Raw genomic sequence first — 25,228 nt, forward strand, 5'->3', positions numbered from 1 at the left:
TTATTTATAAAGTATGCTTCAAGATATCCTTATTTTAGTTTTCTTCTCTTCCAAGCATATATACTGTTACTAATTCCATTTCCCATTCTGGTGATCTGAAAGAGTAAAATAATCAAGTGGCCATGATGTTCTTTGGAAAAATTATTATTTTTAAATATGTTTCACTGGATTTCAACAGAAGCTGTTCTGAAATCTACTTTAAAAAAAAAAGGACAAGTGTATTTTAACAGCTGTACTTTAAGGCAAAAATAATAGATTTATGTACTGCAAGCCTAAATCTCTACCCTTCATAGTTGGAGGAGGGGAGGTATAAGAGAGAGACAGAAAGAGAGAAAAAGAAAGGTTATGAAGTAGTCTTTATTTTGGTTTTGACTTAAGAGATTCTAATTTTTCGACAAACATTTGTTGGTAACTAAAATTAGTCTCTTAGAAAAGGAATGACATTTTATATGTTTATTGTAAGCGAATTAGCTGAGAATTAAACTTTGTCTTGTTTACTAGTGTTTGTAGGAGTTTGGGTAGAATTTGCTTATTTCTTTACAGTATTCATTTCTCAGAGACTCAGATTGTGTGTTTTGTAATTGTTTCTGATTTTAGATAATACTTGTTGAAAAATTGAAAATGGCAAAATTTATAGATATCCATGGTTTAAACTACACTGCCAAGACATATCAAAAGACTACTTCATTGTAGATTCCCATAATTTGGTCAATCCAAGTGTGTTTGGCTTCAGTACAAGCCACTAATTCAAATCAGCTCCATCTGAGCACTACAGTTATGTGTTTAAAAGTAAAATTAAACTTGGATGCCATAATCAAAGTTAAAAGATTGCTGAAGTAATGTATAGTTGTTGACTAAGAATACATCATTCATTTAGTGTGATTCAGAATGATGCCAAGAGTGTGTAAGCCATTCATTTTTTAGACTGCATAGAGTTGGTTAAATTGCATTGCACTAGGCTAAAGTTACATGGAAGCCTATTGAATTTCTACAGAACATCCTAAACTAACCTGCACAACCCTGCTTCACTTTCATCTTTGTAGCCTGACAAAGGAGATGTCATTTTAAACTATAATGTTACTGAATGATATGTAAAATATTGAACATACCAATCTTATTTGCCTACTAGCTTACCTTGTTCTTAAAGATGGACACAACAAAGCTTAGGAAAGTAGATGACAATGCATTCAGGAATTGTATATCATAATAAAATTTAAATAGTTGGCATCACAACTCATTCATATGAAAATAACATTCTTTTTAGTGTGGCAGTTAGAGCCTTAGAGTGTTCATATTTAAAGTCATTCCACAGTTTTGACTGCAAATGATTGAAACTAATTACACTTTTTGGTGATTTTTTTTTTCATCTTAGTATCCGATTCACTGTGGTAAGTGATCCTCCAGAGGATGAGCAGGATCTCGAGTGTGAAGATATTGGCATTTCCCATGTCAGTCTCCTTGAAATATTTCAGAAAAAAAAAGACATCATTGAGCAAAATATTGATGGTAAGGAGAGATATGGCTTGGTTTTTTGGTCATGGATTATTTAAATCAAAACTATATTTTAAAATATTTTCTTGGCTAACTATAACAATACTGAGTAAGACAACCTAAGTCCACATTTTACCTAGTTCTGAGGGTTTCTTCCCTTTCTATGAAAAATTGAAAAATAATTGTTTGGCTTCATAAGAAATTATTGAATGCTTAATGAACAACTTGGGGGGGGGAATCTTAATAGAGAAACTTCTTTTTAGATTTTGTCTTAACATTAATAAACTTAATCTTTCAGGCCTGACTTCCAGCTAAAACACTTACCCTAAGTATTTTGGCTCTAGTTAAGAAAAGTTCCTTTGAAAACCCTCCCTTTGAGTATGCCAAAGGTTGTGATCACTTCAAAACTCCCTCAAGGGCAACGAAAATTAAAAAGATGTGATGGATATCTCTTATAATTTACTTCCATGGGTTTTAACATTTCTGTTCATGACTCAGCAATTTATTAAAATCAGTACCTCTGCTTTCTCTTCTCTCATTGTCTTCAGTCTAGCTCCTAATCCTCACAATCCCACTGGAACTGCTCTCTCCAAAGTTACCAGCTATCTCTTACTGACCAAATCTAATGACCTTTTCTCAGTCCTCATTCTGGTTGACCTTTTTGCAGTTTAACAATGTCAACACCCTCTTCTCCTTTGACACTCTTCTCTCTAGGTGTTGATGACGCTGCTCTCTCCTGGGTTTCTTCCTACCTGTCTGACCACTCTTTCTTAGTGAGTGTAGTGGGAGGTAGGGGCTCAGTGATTAGAGAACATTGTGTAAGTGTAAAGTACTTATGTTCAATAAACATCATTTTGAAACTGGAAAAAAAAAAGTTATGCATACTAATTGAGGTTATCCCCTAAGACTGTGCTAGGCTCTCTTCCCTTGTTCTTATATAGTGTTTGTCTTGGTGACCTCATCAGTGGCCCTTGATTCAGTTATCCTCTCTGTGCAATTGATTCTGAGATCTCTTTACCCAGCTCTAACCTCTCTTTCGACATCTGATCATACATCTTTTAACTGAATTCCTACAGACATCTCAAACTCATCGGTTGCCAGGTCCTGTCATTTCTACCTTCACAGCATCTTTCATATGACCTCATCTAACACAGCTGCCACCTTAGTATAAGACCTCATCTAACAGGCTTCTTGTTGGTCTCCCTAGCTCAAATGTCTCCCCATATCAGTCCATTCTTCATTCAGGTGCCCAAGTGATCGTCCACCACGTCACCTCCCCACTCAATAAAATCCAGTGTTACCTCCAGGATCACATGTAAAATCCTCTTTTTGGTTTTTAAAGCCCTTCACAACCTGACCCCTTCCTCCTTTTCTGATCTTCAGTCCCCTGCCGGTACTCTGTAATCCAGTGACACTGTCCTCCTTGCTTTACCTGAACAAGACTCTGCCATCTCCTGACTCCATGCCTTTTTGTTGGGTGTTCCACATGTATGGAATGTTTTCTTTCTTGTTGCTGCTTCCTGGCTTTTCTGGCTTCTTTCAAGACACCTCAAGTCAGCCTTCTACAGAAAGCCTTGACAGGTTCTCCATCATCCATCCCTCCCTCCAACTTCCCTCCCCTTTGCCCGTGTAGTTCTTATATAGTCGTTTGAATGTTGTTGCCACCACTAGAACGTGAGCTTTTCGAGGAGTGACAACCTCTTTTTGCCTTTCTTTGCATCCCCAGTACATAAAAGGTGCCTGGCATTTAATAAGTACTTGATAAATGCTTGTTGCGTGAGTAACTTCCCTTTCTCTTTTGTGGGCCAAATTGATGGAATTGCATATTGTAAATAAAGAATGCTCATTTTAACATCATAAGTAGGGCCCTCCTAGGAATATACCAGGGGTGTGGGGGAGAAGAAAGCTGGGCGATGAGAACAGGTTTTATTCCTGTTCTCACTTGCCAGAGTTAGCAGAGCCTATAAAAAATGTACATGGTTCTTCCACAAAGGTCCCTGTCCTGCGTCAGTTTTATTTACAGCCCAAAGTTCACACATCAAGATCAGACCAAGTAATAAGATCTATTTTTAAATGAGCTATTTTGATGACTCTACTTGACAAAAGGGCACCTTTTGTTGATAGCTTGAATTTTGCAAATAAAGACACTTAATACTCTGTCTTTTCCTTCCATGGGATATCATTACATTATTTTTTGAGTTTTTAATAACTAAATTTTGTTCCTCTTGCTGTTTCTCAATGAAAAGAAGTGAGAAGAGGGTTGGGATCCTGGTTTTTGCCTTTATTTATATCCCCAGTGCCCTCTTTTGCTTGAGGCCTTATATGGTAGAGACAGTAAACAGGTAAATTTGAGCTATAGTACTATTGGGAGTATATATGGGTTAATATTAAGAGAGGAGCATGATTTAATGGTAAGAATATCAGATAATATTCTGTGAAAAACTTACCCTATTGACTCTATCAGACTGTACTTTATTTGCATGATGGAACATGTTCTTTCTTCATAGCAACATTCTCCTGTAGCAACTTTTCCTGAAAGTCTAGTGTTGATCTCTCTGTCTTCCTTCACCTCTGTGTCCTGAATATCCTACCTTTTCACCTATAATACCTATAAAGGGGGAAAACTCTTTTTTTCATTTATACTTTCATATGATTCAAAATTAGTAACTATGCAAGTTTTTTGCCATAATTTGCGATTTTGATATTTTTGTTAGTAGAAGTTGGCCTTTCTTTTGTTATTGAAGTTTATGCCTCTTACTGTAGGAGTTATAATACTAAGACAGCTACAAAAGTCTTCTTTGAAAATTAGTATAACCCTCAGTATTGTTAAACTAAGCAATAATGGGGAGGGGACCCCATGCCATATTTAGAGATGGAAGTTATTCTGTATATAAGTATTGCATCCATTGGTTTCTTGTAAATATAAAAAAAAATAAATAAAACTATTGTATATCTAGGAACCAGTTACAAATATATATATATACATATATATACACATATGTATGTGTGTATATATTTATGTATATACATATATATAAAATTCAGGGCTTCCAAAACCTCATTGAATCAAATTTTAGATTTAAATGTACAGTTTTTACCCAGGTGGTGATTGTGATTTTTAAATTGATAGACATTTCTATGGGATAGTCTGCCTTTATTAAAAAAAAAAAACTACTAAACTTTGGAAATTGAAATTGTTCCTGTTTTTCTCTTGTTTTTTCCCCAGTATTTGATGCACAAGTGGACGGTGAAGTAATTGGCAAGCTTAGAATAACAGTGGAGGCCTTGCATGCCCTGTACTCCATCTATGAGGAATACAGAGATGAATTGGAGACGTAGAAAATGTTCCTAAGGCATCGCCTTCTCCTGAGTAAATTTTCCCATCGATAGCTCTTAGATGAGGCTTTTGTAATTACTACAGTATATTTAATGTATAATTTATGCACAGTAAAGCCTGAGTTTGAAGTTGTAAAGTTTTGTATACTTTTTGATTTGTTTATTTTTCTATTCCCTCCATCCCACAACTGCTGTCCCCCAGGGTCCCAGACCTCCACAGTGGCCAGCACCTTTTCAATAATTCATACCTACATGATGGCATGAGGAATACTCATTTGCATTTTCTGCATTTTCCTATGAAGAGAAAGAAGGCAAATCAGTTTCTTATTTTTAATAAGCAAGAAGCATGTCTTCGAAAACTTATGAAAAAATACTTTTATGTTATCCCTAATCACCCAACTAAATGGAATGCTATGATTAGCCTCATTAAGAGTTTTTTTACTGTGAAGATTTTATTAGAAGCAATATATGAAAATTACTTGGATTAATGTGTTAATCTTCCTCTTTAAAATGCTAATATCCATTTTATGCACATTAAAGCTCAGTATGCATTTCTTTGATGCATGCAGTTTCTATCAATTAAATATAAAGAATGAGACTAGCCAGAAGACTTATTAAATTACTGCAAGCTTGGGGGGTTTTTTTGGTCTTTTTAAAAAAATAACTTCACTCCTTCAACCAACATTATTATCAGATATTTGTGATGGGGGTATAGAAAGAAGGACGGTTGTGAATACGCAGAGATATAGGTGTAAGAAATTTACATTTTGAAAACTGGGCATCCTTTATAGAAAGAAAGTATTGAAAGCATGGCTTAGGTTCCAACATGTTTAGTTAGAACTGAAGAGACAGGAAAGTATCTTTTTATCAATTTTAAAATTTACATCAAGCATGTACAATGCTTAGTTGTATCTGGATAACTAGACCTAGAAAAGCAGCTCAGAAAGTTAATTTTCTAGCTTTTAACCAATCTCAATGAAGGATTTAATTGATATTTTTAATGGAGCTGTGAATCAATGCTGCAAAAGAATTGTCTCTAGAGGTCTAGGATATAATGCATTTCATTTTTTAATTTACTCTTTTATTTGTCATTTTCTTCAAAGGATTTTATAGGCTGTGGGTTTTCACTGTTTGCAAACAGGCTATGTTCCTTCTTAAGCATATGTAAAGTATTCAGAGAGATAAGTAATTTATTAAAATCTACCTAATTTGCCGTGATATATTAAATCTCTGCTTCAGTGATCACAGACCATTTCATTTAGAGAATTAGGCATTCCCTCTTTGTGTGATTAAAGCTCTGGAAAATGAGTTCTTTGCTCCTATTTGTGAACATTCAAAGCCTGCTAATGGCAAGAAGATGGAATAGATTATGAGACAATTCATTACAGTTCAACAGCAAAAAAAAAAGGCAGCTATAATGCAAAAATGCAAGTATGAATATCTGCATATACTTTGAACCATCTGTGCTCTAATGGCTTCAATAATGGTTCTTCATCTTCAGGAGACTTTGAAATTACATCCGTACAATATTAATTTGTTGATGTACATTTTAAGGCCAATAGAGTATGATCTGACCACAGAAATCTATAAATTTTGCTCTGTGCTGTTGGGCCTTTCTGTCATGGAGCCTACCATCTCAAAGAGAAGCCCTCCTCTCTCATCAAACTCTGCAAATCCTCAGAACAACCCGTTCTTCTGGAACCTTTGAGAGACCACAAACATCTGCAGACTATACCACTCCAAACCTAGTAAACAGCCACGTTTGTTGTCACTTTGGCTGACTCTTAGCTCATCTTTTTGGCCATTCTTTCTAACTTTCCTTGGCTTCGTGCAGTTATATTGTCATTAAGGACCTTAATATTCCCTGCAGTAATTTAAAACAGCCAGATTATTATACACTAAGATCAACTGAGTGATTTCAAGACATTTATTGTGGTATTCTCCCAGGAGGTTTCTGTTATTGTTTTAATACTCTACAACCCAAACTAAATACCTTTCCTACAGAGAGAAGGAGCTTGCTCAGGAAGGACTCTGTGGTCTCTGAACTGAGGTGGAAATTTTGATCAGGAAGCTGTATTCCAGAATCTTGTCAACTCTATTTCCTTCTGGATACTGCACTTTGTGCTAATATCAGATATTTAGTTATGTCTTATTCATATTTATTAGAACATAAGATCTAATCCTTCTGATCTAGTTTAGAAATTATCAACTTCAGCATATCCTAAATCAATTAAACGTTCATCTGTGTAGCAGATTTTAAATCTGCTGGCATATTTTTCAGTAGTTAGATTTTATTACTCTATTTTCATTAATATGTCAAATGATGTTCATAACTTATATTAGGATATCTTTTTGCCTTTTTTTTACCTCAGCACATTGAAATGTTCACCATCTATTACATTCCAGTGAAAGTCCAGTCTCTAAAGTTATTTCTTATGAGTCAGCCAAACCTCAGCCATAGATGGGGTTTAGAAGCTAGCGAAGACCCCAGCTATACAGACACCCCAGCTTAAGGTAACACTTCTGTAAATGTTCGGCAGTGGGTATAAATATAAACAATCAGTGTGATGTTTCTATTGTGGCCTATGCTTTCATTTAGATGTCTAAATAGAAACATGATTTTTCTTTTTTTGTTTAAGTTCATATCATTTTGCCTGTTGTAGTAATATCACATTTCTAGTCTCCGTCATAAGAAACAGTTGAGAAAAATAAGTTTTATAGTTAACAATGTGGTTTATGTAAGGAACTTTTCTCTAAACTCTTTGCAGTAACACATTTTCCAAATTACCATAGTTTACTGCTGCTTAATTTATATTAGTTCTTTAAGAATTAAGTAGAGAATATCTTTAATCAAATAAAAGAATGCCCACATTGAAATTCTACTGTTCCTGTTGTTCATTCATTACCACAAAACATGAACAATTTCTGAATATTATGAAGAAAGTGTGGTCTGAGAAGTAGTCATGTGATTTGGGAAGCTCTGCATCCACCCATGTTCCCACAACAAAACATAAATTATTTTGGTAATCTGACATTGAATTGTGACAATGAAAACCAGTTCTTACACGTGTTCTTACAAGAATCTGCTCAACTTTTTGTGGATTTGGAAAATAACTTCTTTTTAGTCAAACTGAAACTATTACCGAATTCAGAATGATTGCCTTATGCATTAGACAGAAAAATGTAAGTCAGTTTTATGAACGAATATCAGAATAAAATGTCATCTTTGTAGTACAGAACCAACAAGGGAAAGCTTTTGGGATGTAAAACTATCAAGCAATTGACAATATCAGTATGATAATTCATCTCCAACTATTAGAGTACATTTTAATAAGTCGCTCATGCCTGAAGGCCTCTGAGTGCCTTAACAAAGAAAAACTAAACACATGATTTATTATAGATAGGGTAACATGCCTAATTAGATCCACGAATAGGAGCAAGCCCTGCTTTATATCCCCTTATACAGAACATAAACAATCTCCAGTGACACACCACAAATCTAAGCTGTAAGACAAGAGTTCTTTGAACTGACAAAATAGAGGAAGAAAATTTACAGCCTTCCTCATCTATTTTGCTGTGAGAAAGGATTTTTAAATAGACATTTTTCATTTATAATTCAGTATGAGGAAAAATCAAGTTAAGAACTTTAACCTCCCCTTAAGATGAAGTCTCCAGAACTGGATGGAACCTAAAATAGCTTCTAGTCTGACTGCCTCATTTTACAGAAGAGGGAATTGAGAAACTGAGGCAAGAAGTGAAAAGGCCCAGACTTAGGTACAGATTTTCCAGCCTCAGTAGAGTATAGCACTCTGACCACAGTACCAGACTCTAGGTACTATAGAATTTTATATATATATATATATATATGTTCACTCTAGGAGGGCCTCCCCCAATTGACCTAAAAGGAAAGTGATGATACCCAAAGAAGTTAAATACCATAAGTCATGACTAAAGGGACAGTTATACAGAATATGGGGAGATTTGTATGAACTGATGCTAAATCAGGAGAACAAGTTATATAATAATGACACTAGAAAACAAGCCATTCCAAAGAGTTGAGAACTAATCAATGCAGTGAATAACCAGGACTGATAATAAAGCCTGCTGCTCCCTTCCTCATAGAAAAGTGATGAATTCAGGATTCAACATTAGATGTGTGTTTTTGGGTGTGGCCTACGCAGGAATTTGTTTTGCTTGGCCGTCCATTTTTATTTTTTGCTTTTTGGAGGGGGGAAGGTAGGGCAATTGGAGTTAAGTGACTTGCCCAAGGTCACATAGCTAGTAAGTTAAGTATCTGAGGTCAGATTTGAACTCGGGTCCTTTTGACTCCAGGGCCGGTGCTGTATTCACTGTGCCACCTAGCCTTCCAGCTGTCCATTCTTATTATGATTGTTTTGTTTTTCTTCTTTTTCAAAGGAGTGGGGAGAGGGTCGTGTGGTATGGAAGTGGGAGAGAGAGGAAGTTCTTGTTAATTGAGGGGGGAAGGTGTCTAGTTCCAAAGGGAAAAAGTGATTAACACTCACAAGGTTGTACAGGGAGTAAGTGGCAGAAGTGAGATTCAGGCACCGACCTTGTCACACCAAAACGGTGTTGTTTCCCCTATACCACAGTGCCTCTCTCTTAAGCTGCGTAAGTGTGATCTTCTAAATAACAGGAACCTGTGGTGCATTTGGTTGTCGTCCTCTTGACCCTGAACATGAATATATTAAATCATGCTTTCATCTCTAATGTTTTCTAAAATATGCTCCGTATTCTGCAACTCACTAGCATGAACCTTTCCTCCTTCTGAGAGACCTCTTCTGGTTAGTCCTGTCTTTCAGTACCTTTTCAGTCCTGCCACATTATCCTACATCTCAGTTAAGGCTCTTCACTTACCACTGTTTTTCTTCTGCATCAGATTTGATCTCCTTATCCTCGGACTCCAAGTTATCTGTTGTCATGTTCTCACTTATATCAGCCTAACCTTATCTTCTGTCCAATAATAATAATTTCTTTCTCCTAATAGTCCAAATACATGTTCCAACCTTATTTCTTCCTTTGTCCATTTCTTCCTTCCTCCTATGCTCCAGCCTACACCTTGAACATCCTCCTTTCTACCACTCAAACAAGATACTTTCTCAATACTCTGTGAGATTGTTCTTTAATTTAACATGACAGTGACTCACTCAATGAACCAGATATTAGAACAGCAGAGAGAACAGAAAACTGCTTTTATCATCTTTTAGCAGAAGACATGGCTTAAGCAAGGACTCAGAAAATATTCCAAAAAATAGCTACAGGAACCTTGACTCATTAGTAAGAAATAAAAAAGAGAAGTTTGCAATCCAAGAGTCAGCCCCAAAATATAAAGAAATATTAAATCAATCATCAAAATTAAGATTTTGAAATGTTTATGGATATTTTGTCAGTTGAGTGGAAACAGAAGCTATTCCAGACAGAATGTAATAAAGTGGGATAAATACAAATAATGAGGAAAAAGACAGACGTTATAAGGCCTGACCAGCAAAGTAATGCTGCCATCAAAAAAGTTAACATAATCTTGGACACATTACAGTTGTATATATTCTATGGGAAAGAAAAGACAACACAATTCCTGGATTGCTTTGTTTTTCCTACTGAGATTAATGGGGATAGAAGGAATGGAAAATGCCTGGGGAGAAGGGGAAGTAGCATCTTCTGTACCCCAGCTTAAGAGCAAAAAAGCTTCTGGTGATATGTGAAAATGAAGGTATCTGTTGTCAATCATGTTATGGAATTCTCGGTCACCAAATATATATAAATAACTAAGTCAAGGACTAGACCATACTCTGGAAAACATTTTTCTTGAATAAATAAATCTTTCCTAAGCACAGATCAAGAACCCCAATTGCTTCTGCCTTCATTAAAAGGTGATGGCATATAGTACCAGGAATCATTTTTCACATTTATTCTTATAGGGTCTCACAGCAAGAATGTGAGAAATCACTTCCAAGGCAAAAATCTCTCTTCATGAGGATTTCATGGGATTTGCTTCTGTTTGAAACCACTTTCTTGTGGCTAACTACAAGTATATAACCTCCTCATACACAAAATCCTGGGAGTTATGCCACCATTGCAGTTTGGCTTGGTCCTAGATGCTATTTTTTTTTTTACATTAACTTTGATAAATAAACACATTTTTGAATAAAACTTAACATTTCACCACATTGTAATCAGTGTCAATCATGACCCTTGTAGGAAGCAGGTAATCCATACCCTCACTTATCTTTTGAAAGCTGGCTTGACCTAGAGCCCTTTCTAGTCATAAAATGCTATTGTAACCATATTTTATTAGCCTTATCGCTTCTAACTAGGACTTCATCAGGCCATTGAGTTCCCAGGATCCCAGCTTTAGAACTACTGTTTGGTAAGTATGCAGAGAAAGCGCATAGAGGTCAGAGGATATGCTCTTAACCAGTGACTTCCTGAGAAGAATGTTTTCACCACTAAATCCATGACTCCTCGGTAAAGGCCGAGGGGTCTGTAGGACATGCCAAGCAAGACATTCATCCAGATAGTTAAAATGTTTCAGTAGAAATTAAGTTTCCAAAAAGTGAAGGCCACTATTTAGGAAATTTGAGACTTTTCTTCCTTTCCTGGGACCCAGTCCTGCATTTGAGAGTATTGTTAGAATCTCTAGAATCTGTACATCTTGTTAAGAATAGATAAAAAAAAAAAAAGAGGAAGTTGGTAGGGGAAGAATCACAAAAAGAAAGAATAACCAAACCAAATGAGTCAGGATCCCAACAAAACTCCCTTTTTACCCTCTCTTCCTTGGCATTTCTTTTATAAAACTGAGGGAAACTTCAAAGATCACCTAGAAAAATGAAATAATTTTTATTTTTTAAAGGATCATCTAGTACACCACCAATTCTAAACCACTAATGCCATTTTCCTATAACTGGCAGATCACTACCCGAGCATTCCATTCATATTGGATTATTCTCATGGGAGGTTTCTCCTTAGCTTGAACCAACACCTGCCGCCCCAAAACTTCCACTCATTTATTCTGAGTCTGCCATGAAGAGCCAAGCAGAAGAATTATTATTCCTCTTCCACATAACTTCAAAAATATTTGAAACTTACTACACCTTTTGTTCTAGGCATTCTTCAGTTGCTTCAGTCAGTCCCAGGTCTCTTATTATGTGGTTTCAGGTTACCTCATCATCCTGTTGGCTCTCCACTTTACCACCTCCAATCTGTCAGTGTCCCTCCCTAAAATGTGCCCAGAAGAGGACACAAAACTCTGTGGGCAAAATGCAACTAGACCAGTGCACCCCTTCACTCTGAACCCTGTTCATTCTGCCAAGATCATACTCATTCTTTTAACTGGTACATCACACTGCTGACTCTTACTGAGTTGTGGTATATCAGAATTTCTAGGTCCCCTTGAGGTGAGCTGCTTCTTAGAGATGCCTGTACTTGTGCAGTTTTTTTAAACCTTAGAATAGGATATATTTAAACCCATTGATTTCATATTGGCATTATTATTATTAAGCTTTATGCCATCATTTTAGCCTGTCAAGATCTTTTTGAGCATATCATCCAATGTATTAACTTTCCCATTCAGCTTATGACATCCATGAATTTGATAAACTTGTTTTATCCAAATCATTAATAAAAATGTTGAATGTAACTGAACCATGGGTGTAGTTTACTATCTGAAGAACAAGAAAGTGTTATATGGTATCTCTTGGCCAAGGAATTTGCACTTCGTGTTATGTTTGGCCAGTGTATCTAGTGGCTCTAATTCCATCATAGGACTCCCTAAAACTACCAAATACAGTTTTGTGTGAGTGTTTCTCCCTACAAAATGATTGCCTATATTCCTTCATTGCCACAGTAGTAACTTTCCTGTAATATAACCTCATATTAAACCCAGAAGCATTGACAATAATCAACTTCCACCATCTTGGGCAACATCAACACCACTTATAGTCAATTTTAAGGGTGCTATGAAGGAACGCCTTTACTGGAAACTGCCTCAAATTAAATTTCCACTGGGTGATAGCTTTGTGAGTGGTTTCTTCCATCTACCACCACACCCACCAAAACCCTTGTCCTGAGGCAAAGTTGACATATATACAGTTGGATCTATTTATCTTGCACACATTTCACTTGAAATAACTACAATGATAACAAAGCTAGTGCCAGTGTTTATTTGTCAAATTACAGCTCTATGGGAGTGATATTCATGGAGGTACTCTGACATTCTGTAATGCTGCCAAGTAAAACATTACCTAAAGGCTCTAGATGTTTGCAAATTATTGTTTTTTTATGGCCAATATAGTGTCACTTTGGGTTTAGAGGTTCTATTATTTTTTAATTAAAATACAGAAAAAACTTTCATTATTTCCTCAAACATCTCCCTAGAAGATGTGGAAGAGGTTTTCTTTCCTACACATTTTCCTTTTCCCTTATTCCCTTTCTATGTTTGACTCTTTATCATTATTAAAAACCCCTTTGCATTAAGCTCTACAGTGGAAAGTTGAGAGGAGGGCCAAGAAAACTGAAGAAGGAAGAAAATGCCTCCAAATCTCTACCAAGCCAGGTACTACAGAAAGTAGGAAGTACAACCTAGGAAGAACCATGAAGCAGAAAGGACAAGTAGTCACAGGAGAAAAGACTCATGAAGAAATCCAGTTATAAAACCCATGTGCACAAACATCTGCACATACTAAGGTGCACAAATGTACATAATAAGGTAAACTGCCTAGAGAACCTGATGGAAAGAGGTAAGTGTAACCTCACACCCATCACCAAAGCGTGAAGGGATGAGACTCTTGACTAGGGAAGGACATAGCTCAATCCAGAGATTATTAAAAGGGAAGTAGAGTAAGAGAATATGGGCATGTGGAAGGCAGCCAGGCAGAGTAGAAAGAGGAGCATGGCCATGATCATAGACCACTGGGGACTTGGTCTGTGGTAGAAGGTAGGAGGGATTGTGGCTGAAGCAAAGACATGGAGGTCAAAGGGCTTTGGTCTGAGGAGGTTGCTCCTGATCCCAGGTAGGAAAGACCCTGCTCCTTCCAGGTCATCACCATGATTCCTCCCCTAGGGTTCACTTCACCCACACCCCAACACATACACACTCAAATACATTTCCCATCCTCTGCCATGCCTCAGGTGTAATCAGAGCCTACACTAGGAGAATGGCAATGGGAGCATAAAGCATCAACATGCTGGTGCTCTGGGGACTTGGATCAGTAAGTGGGGGATAGGGGTAGGTGGAAATGGTCCATGGAATTAGAGAAACAGGCCCAAAACAGGGCAGTCACTCAAGATTACAGAGCAAATTAGTCAAAGAGCACATGTAGCCCAACTCCTCCCTTTAGAAATGACCCACTTTCACTTAGCTAAAATCACAAGAGATTAGATTAATCACAGAGATGGGATGAAAGCCAGGAGCTGAGCTTAGAGATCACTGAGTCCAGGCTCCGTCTCTAGCTCCACAGGGGAAGTGTACCTTTGGATTCAGCACTGCCTCTTTCTTCAGAGCAAGTCATATGATCTCTGAGGGCCAGTTTCTCATACAAGGAGAGAATACTACTTGCACTACCTTGCCTCACAAGAGTTGTTTCCAGGGGCAGCCAGGTAGCACAGTGAGTAAGAGCACCGGCTCCAGTGTCGGGATGACCTGGGGATCGAATCCGGGCTCAGACACTTAGCACCCACCCAGAAACACCTGGCCGTGTAACCTTGAGCAAGTTACTTAACCCCGATTGCTTAAAAAAGAAAAAAGTTGTTTCCAGTCTCAGGAGAAATAATGTATGTAAAGTCCTATATACATCATAGCTGTTTTGCACCTGGAGAAACTGAGACCCATATGAACAATGACTTCCTGAAAATCACTACTTAGTAGCTTTCTAAGGTAGAGGACTCTGAGGATGGTGATGCCCCAAACTTTCTGAGACCATAAAGATTTCCTTTGTTCTACAGTAAATATTATCTGAATTCTTTCATTCACTTCCTGGAGTGCCTAGTTAGCTTTAAAGCTCAGCGCAGGTGCCATCTTCAATATCAATTAATAAACATTTGTTAAGTATGTTCTATGAACCTTACTAGTTACAAAGACAAAAGTGAAATAGAACCTGCCCTCAGCTGTCAGTACCTTCTCCTAAAAATTTATCTTGTACCTTTCCCATGTATGTCTTGTATATACTTAGATGTTGCCTCCCTTTGCAGAAGGTCAACTTTTCAGATTGAGGAGAGAATAAATATAGCTAACAGGCAGATTACTCAAAATAGAACAGATGGGAAGAGAGCACTTGGTTTTCATGGCTGTCATAACTGGAAAAGATACATAGATTAAAAGAGAGCTATAGCATTGGCTACATTTACTAAATAATGATACTAATTTTTTTTCAATCCCATCTATCAATTATGCCAAGGTTTTTGCTGAAATCCAGCTAGTAAATCCCTATCTGCCCTGATAGCAATTAGTTGTTCTTATAAACTAAACAGATGGCATTAAAATTTTCTGTTTTTTAACAAAAGATTCAAGACCCCCTGAAACTCTTCATTGAGAAGATGTTTACATAGGTTAGAAAATTTGGTTGGCAAGTTTATGAAGTATGCAAATATGAGAGTGACATCAAATGATAGGATTTTCAGCAACAGAAGCTTAGCTTTAATATATATTGCCAATTATTATAATTAGTTGGCATCTCAAGGTAGAATATATCCATCAGGATTTGTTATTGAGGATAATGGCTATAATTTCTTTTCAGATATAATTATTTTAACTTTGTAATGTGGCAGATGAGAAATTACTAAAAGAAAAAATATGAAAAAAAATAATTAAAAGATCAGCTGTGCCATTTTTTGCTGTTGTTCATTTGTGTTGGCAATATTGGAATTATTTTTTAGTCCATGGTTTCTCTGTAGGGATCTATTAAAGTCATATCCATTTTGTGAAGGTTGGTTTAATTGAAACTTGATGATTTAATCCATAAATCAGGTAGTCAACAAGCATTTACTGAGGGCCACTTATATGACAAGCACTGTATAAAGCACTGGGGATTGCAAAAGGAAGCAAAAAGTCCCTGTTCTCAAGAAGCTTATAATCTAAATCCACTTAACTAGGCACCTATAAACTGAAAGTATGCTGTCAATGAGTGGGGTGCCACTATCACCTGCATGATGGGAAACTCCCCCTCTTCCCTCAAGATACCTTACATAGGTGCAACCATCTGATATATGGCATGAGGGCTCCAGTATCAATTTGTAGAATAAATATTAGTAAAGCTTAATTTATTTCTTTTTTACATAAAAAATACTTAACATTTATTAAGCAGTTCGTATATACATATATGTATGTAGTAATTGAGGGGGATTGCCAGTCTTGTGTCTTCAACTGCCTATCGGCCATCTCAAACTGAATGTTTTATGGACATCTGAAATGCATTATATCCAAAACCAAACTCTCTCCCCTCGTAAACCTCCACTATTCCTAACTTCCCTATTACTGCCGAGGGTACCACCATTTTCTGAGTCATCCATCATGATTCTTTATTTTCTTCCACCACTACCATTCTATCCAATCTCTTGACAAGTCTTGTTGCTTCTCCCATATGTACCTTTTCTCTCCTCGGACCTTGCCACCACCCTTCTGCAGGCCCTCCTTGCCTCATCTTTGGACTATTGCAATAACCTTCTGGTCAGTCTCCCTGCCTCAAGTCCAGTCCTTCCCCTACTTAACTGTGAAGTTGATTTCCTTAAAGTGCAAGATTAACCATGTCACAGCCACCACCCCCATTCAACCAATGCTAGTGTCTCCCTGTTGCCCCAGGATGAAATATTAAATCCTCTATTTTTTTTCTAAGCCCTCCATAACCCAACCCCTTCCTACCTTTCCAGTCTTCTTACTTCTTACTCCCCATTTACTGTGCAGTACAGGGACACTGACCTCCCTACTGTTTCTCACACACAATACTTCCTCTCATAACACTGAGCATTTCCACTGGTTGTTCCCTATGCCTAGATCTGCCTATGCCTCCCCATCTCTGCCTCCTGGCTTCCCTGGCTTCCTTCAAGACTCAGTTAAAATGTTTACCCTCAGCATCCAGAAGGCTTTGCTTTCCTTACTTACTCCCCGTACTGCTTTCCTTCTGCAGTGACCTCCCAACTTATCCTGTTTGTTCATAACTGTTTGCATGTTGTTGCCCCCATTAGACTGTGGGCTTCTTGAGAGCAGGGATTGGTTTTTTGCCTATCTTTTTAGCTCCAGAGCTTAGCCCAGTGCCTGACACATCAAAGGTTGACTGAACTTGAACTTTAAGAAAGCCATTGAAAAGCTGAAAAGTATCCAGAAGAGAGTGAATAGGACAGTAAAGGGTCTGGAGACCATGAAAATCTTCAAGTATTTGAAGAAATGTCATTTGGAAAAGGACTGGACTTCTGCTTTGCCCCCAGAATAATCATACTAATAATAGTTAATATGAATATAATGCTCTAACATTGGCAAAGCACTTTACATGTATGATCTCATTTGATTCTCACAACAGTATTGTGAGATAGGTGTTATGTATCCATCATTTTACAGATGAGAAAACCCAGACTGAGAGAGCCTAGAATGCTTGCCCAGGGTCATATATCTAAGAAGTGTCTGAGATTGGATTTAAATGCCAGTCTTCCATGAAATATGTAAATCCAACACCCTATCTTCTATGCCACCTCACTTCCAGAAGAAAGAACAAGGAGCAAGGAAAGAAAGTTGCAGAGAGGTAGAGTTGGGGTTAATGCAAGAAGCAACTGGATAATTCAGTGGAAGACTTGGCATCAGGAAGATCTGAGTTCAAATCCCAACTCAGACATGTACAAGCAGTGTGACCCTGGGCAAGACATTTTACCTCAGTTTCCTTATGTGTAAAATGGGGCTAATTATAGCACCTAACTTTTAAGATTATTGGGAGAACACAATTTGTAAACCTTAAAGTACACATAAATGCAATCTATTATCATCATATTTTATCATTATTGTTTTTATTTATTTTCATTGCTATCCAAAAGATTTCCTCAGGAGGTAGCAGATTTCCCTTCATTAGGAGTCCTTAAGAAAAAATCGTATGACCAATTGTAAGAGTTTTAGATTCCTATTTAGGTACTGGCACAGGTTGGACTAGATAACCTCTAAGGACTTTTCTAACTCTGAGATTCTATGATTATTTGGTTCTGTTCCATTTCATACCACTAAATAGCTGTGTCTCCTTGGGCAAGTCATGTAGCCTCTCTAAGCCACACCTCCCTTTGCAAAATGAGGAAGAAGCCTGGATTGGATTCTCTTTATAGTCCCTTCCAATTGAGTAATTCTTGGATTGCGTGTATTTCGATTTTTGATGACATGCTGCTGTTTGCACAGGACAGACTTTCCTGCTTTTAGCAGAGCTTAAGGAACACCCTACAAAGAAGATAGAGGAACTGGGCCAATTAGGACCTGAACATGGGGTATTTACTATGGTAGAAATGGGAAGTTACGTGAAAAGCATGTGCAAATCCATTGACCATCAGATAGCCAAGTTGAACATTCATCCTTCAGAAAATGGAGAGAGCAAACCAGAAACACTGAAGGATTCACTAGTATTTATTTGAGGTTCTTCGAGAATAGAACACTCTTCCAAATATAAGAGCAAAAAAAAGGTCTGAGGTACACAAGGCAAGAAATTCCAAAGAGAAAGTTCCAACATTGCAAGAACTGGAGCTACTATGGAGAGTAATGATAAAGACAGGGAGTCTGCCACAGGTGGGAGCAGGGAAAGAAAAGTAAGGACATTTACCAACACGAAGATTTGTTTAAAATATTTTTTATTATTTTTATATTTTTATTTCATTATTATATTAATTATATAATATATTTATTTTATGATTTTTAGATAGCAAAAAGGAAGGATGTAGCCAAGAATGTGAACAAGAGTAGAGATGAAATTGTCATGAAGTAAAAGATGTAGAGGTTGTCATGAGTGAAGAGAAAACTAGAACAAAGCCCCAAAACTACCAAGAAGATGTATGTAGAAATGAAGGGGTTCATAGGCTGAGCTGGGAGGGAACCTAGAGACCATTTAGTCCTTCTTCCCCATCATATTTTACAGATGAAGAAACAGATTTAGAGAAGTTAAATGATCCGCCCAACATCATACAACTAGTTAGTGTCTGAGGGAGATTTGAATGCAGGTCTGCAGACTTCAGAGTCAGTGATCTTTCCACTGTACCATAAAGCTGAATGTCTGGTTTCATTTTTTTCCTCTCTAGGACCTTAGCTTTTTGCAAGTAAAAAGAATGCATATGTCACTGTGAGAAGAAAGAGTGGGGCAGCTGGGTGGCACAGCAAATAGAGCACCAGCCCTGGAGTCAGGAGGACCTGAGTTCAAATTCGGACTCAGACACAACACAAAAACTAGCTGTGTGACCTTGGGCAAGTCACTTAATCCCAATTGCCCTCCAAAAAAAAAACACAAAGAAAGAGCTATTATTTGGCCCAGTATTTTGTTGTTGAATCTTTTTCACTCTTGTCCAACTCTTTGTGACACCATTTGGGGTTTTCTTGGTAGAGATACTGGAGTGCTTTGCCATTTCCTTCTCCAACTCATTTTACAATGAGGAAACTGAGGCAAATATGGCTAAGTGACTTACTCAAGGTCACATAGCTAGTAAGTATCAGAGGTCAGATTTGAACTTGGAAAGATATCTTCCTGACTCTATAGACCCAGAAATCTATCCACTGCACCATTAGCAACCCCACAATATTTATTAGTCACTATTATCTTTATTTAGCCCTTTCCCTTGATATTTTCATCACCATAACTACAATTAGTGTACAACTCAAGTATTTGATATTCAGAGTTAATAAAAGTAACATTTTAAAAGAAGAGTTTTTTAAGTTGAATTAAAGAGTTCACTTCTTGAATTAAAGAGCTTCTTATAAGAATGAAGAACTTATTTTTTATTTCATTTTACAAGCTCTGCCTACTTCTCTTTCCTTTAATTCATGATTCTTAGTGCCACCTTAATAAAGGGTCTTTATTCATACAGTTCTTAGCTTTACTCTCTATATTGGGGGTGAGAAAGTGGAAGAATAGAGAACACTAATTTGGGGCCTAAAAAACATTTTTCACAATATTTCTGGAAACTTAAGAATATTGACCTTAGTTTTTGCTGCCATGTAAAAAGTAGAGCAAAGGTCAGGTTGGTTTTGTTATCAGAGTTCCTGTAGGTTTGCATATTATTTTAATCCTTTATTCCTTAATTTTTACAACTGCTACTGATGTACATGAATACATATATATGTATCTATATATGTGTATATATGCACATATATATGTATCTATATATGTGTATATATGCACATATATATGTATATATTGTGTATGTATACATATGTCTGTATTAAATATATAAGTGTATATTAAATATATTTGATATATTAATATGTATAGATTCATAAATATGTATATATGACAAGCTTTCCATCTCTACTCTTTCCCACTTTCATTCTCTCCTACGTATTACTACAATGTTAATTTTCTTAAAATTTTATCACTTCTCCATTCAAAAACCTTTGTTTCTCCCTACTACCATGCTCTTTGCCTAAATATGAGATAAAATCCAAGTCCTTTAGCCTAACATTCAACCTTTACTTTAATTCCCTCGACATTTTGATCATGACCTAATTTTCTAACTTTATCGCCCTCTATTATCCTTAACAAACCCTCTACTCCAAAGCTGATCCTTCAATATGCCTTGTATATTCTCACTTCTGCACCTTTTCTCACACCATTTTCCTTCCTCTAGAATGGTTTTTCTGTCTCCTCTTTGTCTCAGTGATATCCATAATTCAAAATTCACTTCAGATTTTGCCTTCTTCATTAAACTTTCTCTAAGCATACAGCCCACATGAATCTGTCTTTGTTCTTAAAATTATTCTAATACCTCTGGTTACTACTCATTTATTACTTGGATCTCTAGATATTTGGTCTCATACTGTTAGAGAAACTTATACCTGTATACCTCTTGGGTTCCAGGATGTTATAAACTATTTGAGGACTGGGACCTTTGTATCCCTCACTGTGTCTACAGCAGAGCTAACACAGTAGGTGCTCAATATTTGTTAATCGACTGACAAAGATGAAAATAGGTAATGTGAGTCTGACATCCTGTCAGGACTCAACAACACCATCTCTGGTCCAGCTTATTTATCAGTGCATTGAGCAGAGAAGAACACTATTGAGTCTCTTGTCACCACATAGTAGAATCTCTAGTCTCCTTCAAAGTTCAGCTCAGGTACTACCTCCTATAGGAAAACAATCTCAAGTTCCCATTTGCTCTCTTCCTGGAAATTACTTTGTATATATTTTGTATTTAATTTTCTATGTACATGCTCCATCCTACACAAACCCCCACAGGATGTTAGCTCCTTGAGGTCAGAGAAACCGTTTTCGTTTTTGTTTTGGGCTCCTAAGGCGTAGCACAGTCACTGACACATAGTAGGTACTTAATAAATGCTCACTGAACAAATGAATTGCCAAGACCTCTAAGAGGAAGCCTTTTTACTCACGTCATAGTAGCCTAAATGAGATAGATGACCATGACAAGAGAAATGAGATATCATAGAGGGAGCTGATGTCAAGAAAAGAAACCCAGAGTCCCTTTCTGCCAGTCCTGCTTTCAGAAAATCAGACTACGGATCAACCAGATATCCTGGTGAACATTCAGTTTTTTGTCCTTGAACAGACACCCCTGTATTCTCTGTTGCTTAGTGCCTGGAGGCTTATAGTTTCTGCTATAGTTTGAAAGCAGAGAAAGGTCTTGGAAATGAAGGTAACAAAGGATGGTGTCAACAAATTAAGATATAGACTTAAATTGAAGTGAAGAGACTGGCATTGCCCAGTGTAGCGAAGTAGAAGCAAAGTAAAACAAATAGATCCTGTTTGGAGAAATGAATAAATTGTTGCTTCCCATAGAGTGATTCCCCACCGGATTTTTCTTTAAATATTTTTTATTCTTGTTCCCCCCATTAATAGACAAGAAATGTTTGCCTGAGCTGTGGTTATAGTCATTTATTATGTATACATACACTGTGTATAAAGGAGACATGTTCTCTTTTTTTCCACTGTCATTACTGTTATTGAAAGAAAGGGGTAAGGGGGATGCTTTCAACACAAGTTCACTCAAAGACTTAACAAGTGATTTTTCATCAAACTATTCCTTAGAAAAGAATACCCAACAACATGGGCTGGAGCCTTTTCTAGCTTTTCTAGAGAGAGTAAAAGTATTAAATATCCTAAGCTTGTCAGTAAGAGTGTTGTTTTGAAAAGTTGATCAAATAGTCAGGGGAGGAGTTTCAAAGAAAGTTCTATTGAACTGAAACCTGATGCCACCAAAACACCTCTCTTTGATCTGAGGAGCCCCTAGCTTCCACTCCCCCAACACCCACTAGGAAGGACATCACTAGCTCTGTGACCTGTAGTAATTGCCCATAGGCCATCCATCATCAGGGAAGCTAGCAGAGCTTTTTGCTACTTTTACATACATCAGCCCTATAGCTGGACATAGACTTTTATTTTTTTTTCTCAGTGGAGCAGACTTGTTGAGAAAATAAAGAACACAGTCAGGTTGTATCTAAATAGGTAGAATTCTCATCTGAACAAACACAGGTCTTGGCATCAAGGAGCTTGGATCATACCCTTCTATACCTTTTACTTTCTCACCATTAATGTTAGTGTGGCAATAGTGAATAATCAGATGGTATTAGCTGTGATACAAAAGGGCTTTGAGAGGGAGAAGAATCATATGAGGCCCATATTACAATTGTATCCATATAAAATAGCGATGCATTGCCCGCCCCAGTTTCAAAGAAATTGACCCAACCTATAAGAAAAACAGACTGATAGCAAGTCAGAATTTGAGTAACTATGAAAAATTGTCTTCGTTATACTGTTCTTTTTTTCTTTCTCCCATTTTTAAGGGAGTCCAGACCTGTGATTTCATTGGTGTACCAGTAAGAAAACTACCTTTACATGGACAGATCAGTGATTGCTCTACAGCAATTTGTGTTAGAGGCTGACCTGGGCCACTGGGAAATGCAATCATTTGCCCAGGATCCCTCAATATGTATGCGTCAAAGCACTTGAAGACAGATCTTCCCAAGTCCTGGGTCCTCTGTCCACTATGCAATGCTCACTCTCTAGATAATCATGGATTCTTAGAGTTCACAAGGTCTTCAAAGTTCATCCATTCCAAGCCCCAGCACTACAAGAATCCTCTTCACAGCATCACCAACAAATGGTCACCCAGCCTCTGCTTCACTGCCTCCAACCAAAATCTACCTCCCATAACTCTTATGAATGACCACCTTCCGTTATGCCTCAGAAGCATCGAATCTGTCATGGCCACAATGCTGGGCCTGGGAAGTGTCTAGGCCAGCTTACGCGATTGGCGCCTTCTAGGTGCTATGCTTGTGCTCCACAAGATTTTTAGGAAAGCCCTTGATGGCCATGCTCAGGTGCTCAGAGCACCTCCCTGAAGGTGCTATTCATCAAGTCGTATTGATATACATGGCCCCAGAGCAGCCAATAGCCAGAGTTCTTCTCTATAAAACTCCAGAAAACTGATTTGGCTCCAAACTTTCAGAGACACAAAATCTAAGCAAAGAGACACAGAGAGAGACAGAGACAGAGAGCATGAGAGCCCCCAAGCCAGCTATAAACTCATCTTTTGTAGTGAGAGAGGGCAGCTAGGTAGTGCAGTAGATAGAGTGCTGGGGTTGGAATCAGGAAGACCCGAGTTCAAATTTGGCCTCAGACACTTACTAGCTGTGTGACCCTAAGCAAGTCGCTTAAATCCTATTTGCCTCAGTTTCCTCATCTGTAAAATGAGTTGGAGAAGGAAATGGCAAACCACTCCAGCATTTTTGCCAAGAAAACCCCAAAAGGGGTCACAAAGAGTCAGACATGACTGAAAAATGAACAAGAGGGAGAGAGGCAGGCAGAAGCAGCCTGTCTTCTGTGCCTGCTGTTTGCCGCACAGAGCTTGTGTAGTGAACTCAGACTCATTCTCAATCTCTTAAAGCTTTTTTTCATTCTGAAAGTGTTGAGGGGAAGGGTGGGGGAAGGGGCACAGAGAGGCCTTTGGGAAAGAGTCCATTTTCTCCAAAGAAGGAGAAACCACAATTGCGGGTGATCTCCAAGGTCCCAATAATGGGAGTGAAGTATGTGCCCACATTACTTAAAACAGATCCCTGGCCTCAGAGTCCAACCCCTAAACTCTCTCCTGGAGGGGAGCCTGGAATGGAGCACGTCTGTGTGATTATAATGCAGAAAGGCAAGAACAACCGCTTTTTAGCAGCACTCACATCGAGACTGAGTCCTGGATTGTTTTGTCGCTGTTAGTATTTTTTTGTCTTGCTTGGGGGGGGGGGGGGGGGGGGCATTTCCAGAAAAGGAGCAATTGTGGGTGTCTTAAGTCACAAATCTCTTTTTCAAATAGTGCCGCAAGCCCCAGTCAAGTGGAGTAATTGTGGTTCATTAAAGAGTGTTTCGTGGTAGGAGGGAAAACTATCTTTTTTCCAGGTCAGCAAGAATCCCTGGAAGCCAAGAGGTGTTGTTGGTGTTTGTCTTTGCTCATGACATAAGGGAGGTAATGCCAAAACATGCAAATGAATTGGATTTCAGTTAGGAAGTGCTGAGAACAGTCATAGCTGCTGGGATGAATTGTCCTGTCCAGTGGTCCATGGAGACCCATTCCAACTTGTAGGGTCAGTATATATACCTAGTCCCTTGCCTGGGCCTTACCCCTTCTGCTTGAAAAATCCCAGTAGAGCCCAACCACCCCTATTCCCCAGAGGAGATCCTGGGGATCTGTCATCCAACCCCATCACCTCCCTCCCAGGCAGCAATTAATCCCAAGATTCACTCTGACATGCACGATATAGAAAGCCCCAGTGCCAGCTGGCTCTGCTGCCTCACAGTCAGCCAGGAAGCACTGACTGCACCAGGGTTCCCAAGCTGCACAGAGGAGGAAGAAATAAAGATGTAGCTGATATATCTCTATAGCCTCTTTTTCTCTCTGCCCCGCACATCATAGCTTGACCCAAAGGGGCTGTTTCCATCCAGTCCTCAGCATCAGGGTAGTAGACACAGTTCTGAAACTTCAGTGGCTACCACTAGTGTCCAATCACCCTAGGTCCTGGGAATGTGATGGGCTGGGCTGACCATCTCTGAAGAGTGCTAGGTAGAAAAAGGCATAGCTACCTGAACTGTTAGTTCTACACCGATGCTTGTCAAAGAAAAAAAGGTTTCCTTTTCTCACCTCAGACTACAGCAGGGCCACTCCCAACCTTCCAAATGCTGAGATTAACATCCTGTCATGCCTGAAGTGAGCACTTTGTGAT

The 25,228-nt window shown here is 38.0% G+C and overlaps 1 protein-coding gene across 6 annotated transcripts in view; it reads left to right on the forward strand.

Annotated features, from left to right (window-relative positions):
- Positions 1-7,702, forward strand: part of RPGRIP1L (RPGRIP1 like) — a 134,788-nt gene extending 127,086 nt beyond the window's left edge. For all 6 annotated transcript variants that reach the window (XM_069082469.1, XM_069082471.1, XM_069082472.1 and 3 more), the window contains 2 exons: positions 1,373-1,506; positions 4,718-7,702. In XM_069082469.1, the coding sequence (XP_068938570.1) occupies positions 1,373-1,506; positions 4,718-4,830 (247 nt within the window). In that variant the 3' untranslated portion in view covers positions 4,831-7,702. The remainder of the gene's footprint in view (positions 1-1,372; positions 1,507-4,717) is intronic.
- The last annotated feature ends 17,526 nt before the right edge of the window (positions 7,703-25,228 follow it).

The sequence above is a fragment of the Petaurus breviceps genome, unplaced genomic scaffold (assembly GCF_028583685.1).
Source record: "Petaurus breviceps papuanus isolate PSGF00001 unplaced genomic scaffold, PetGlider_PUasm1.0 171, whole genome shotgun sequence".
Classification (NCBI taxonomy): domain Eukaryota; kingdom Metazoa; phylum Chordata; class Mammalia; order Diprotodontia; family Petauridae; genus Petaurus; species Petaurus breviceps.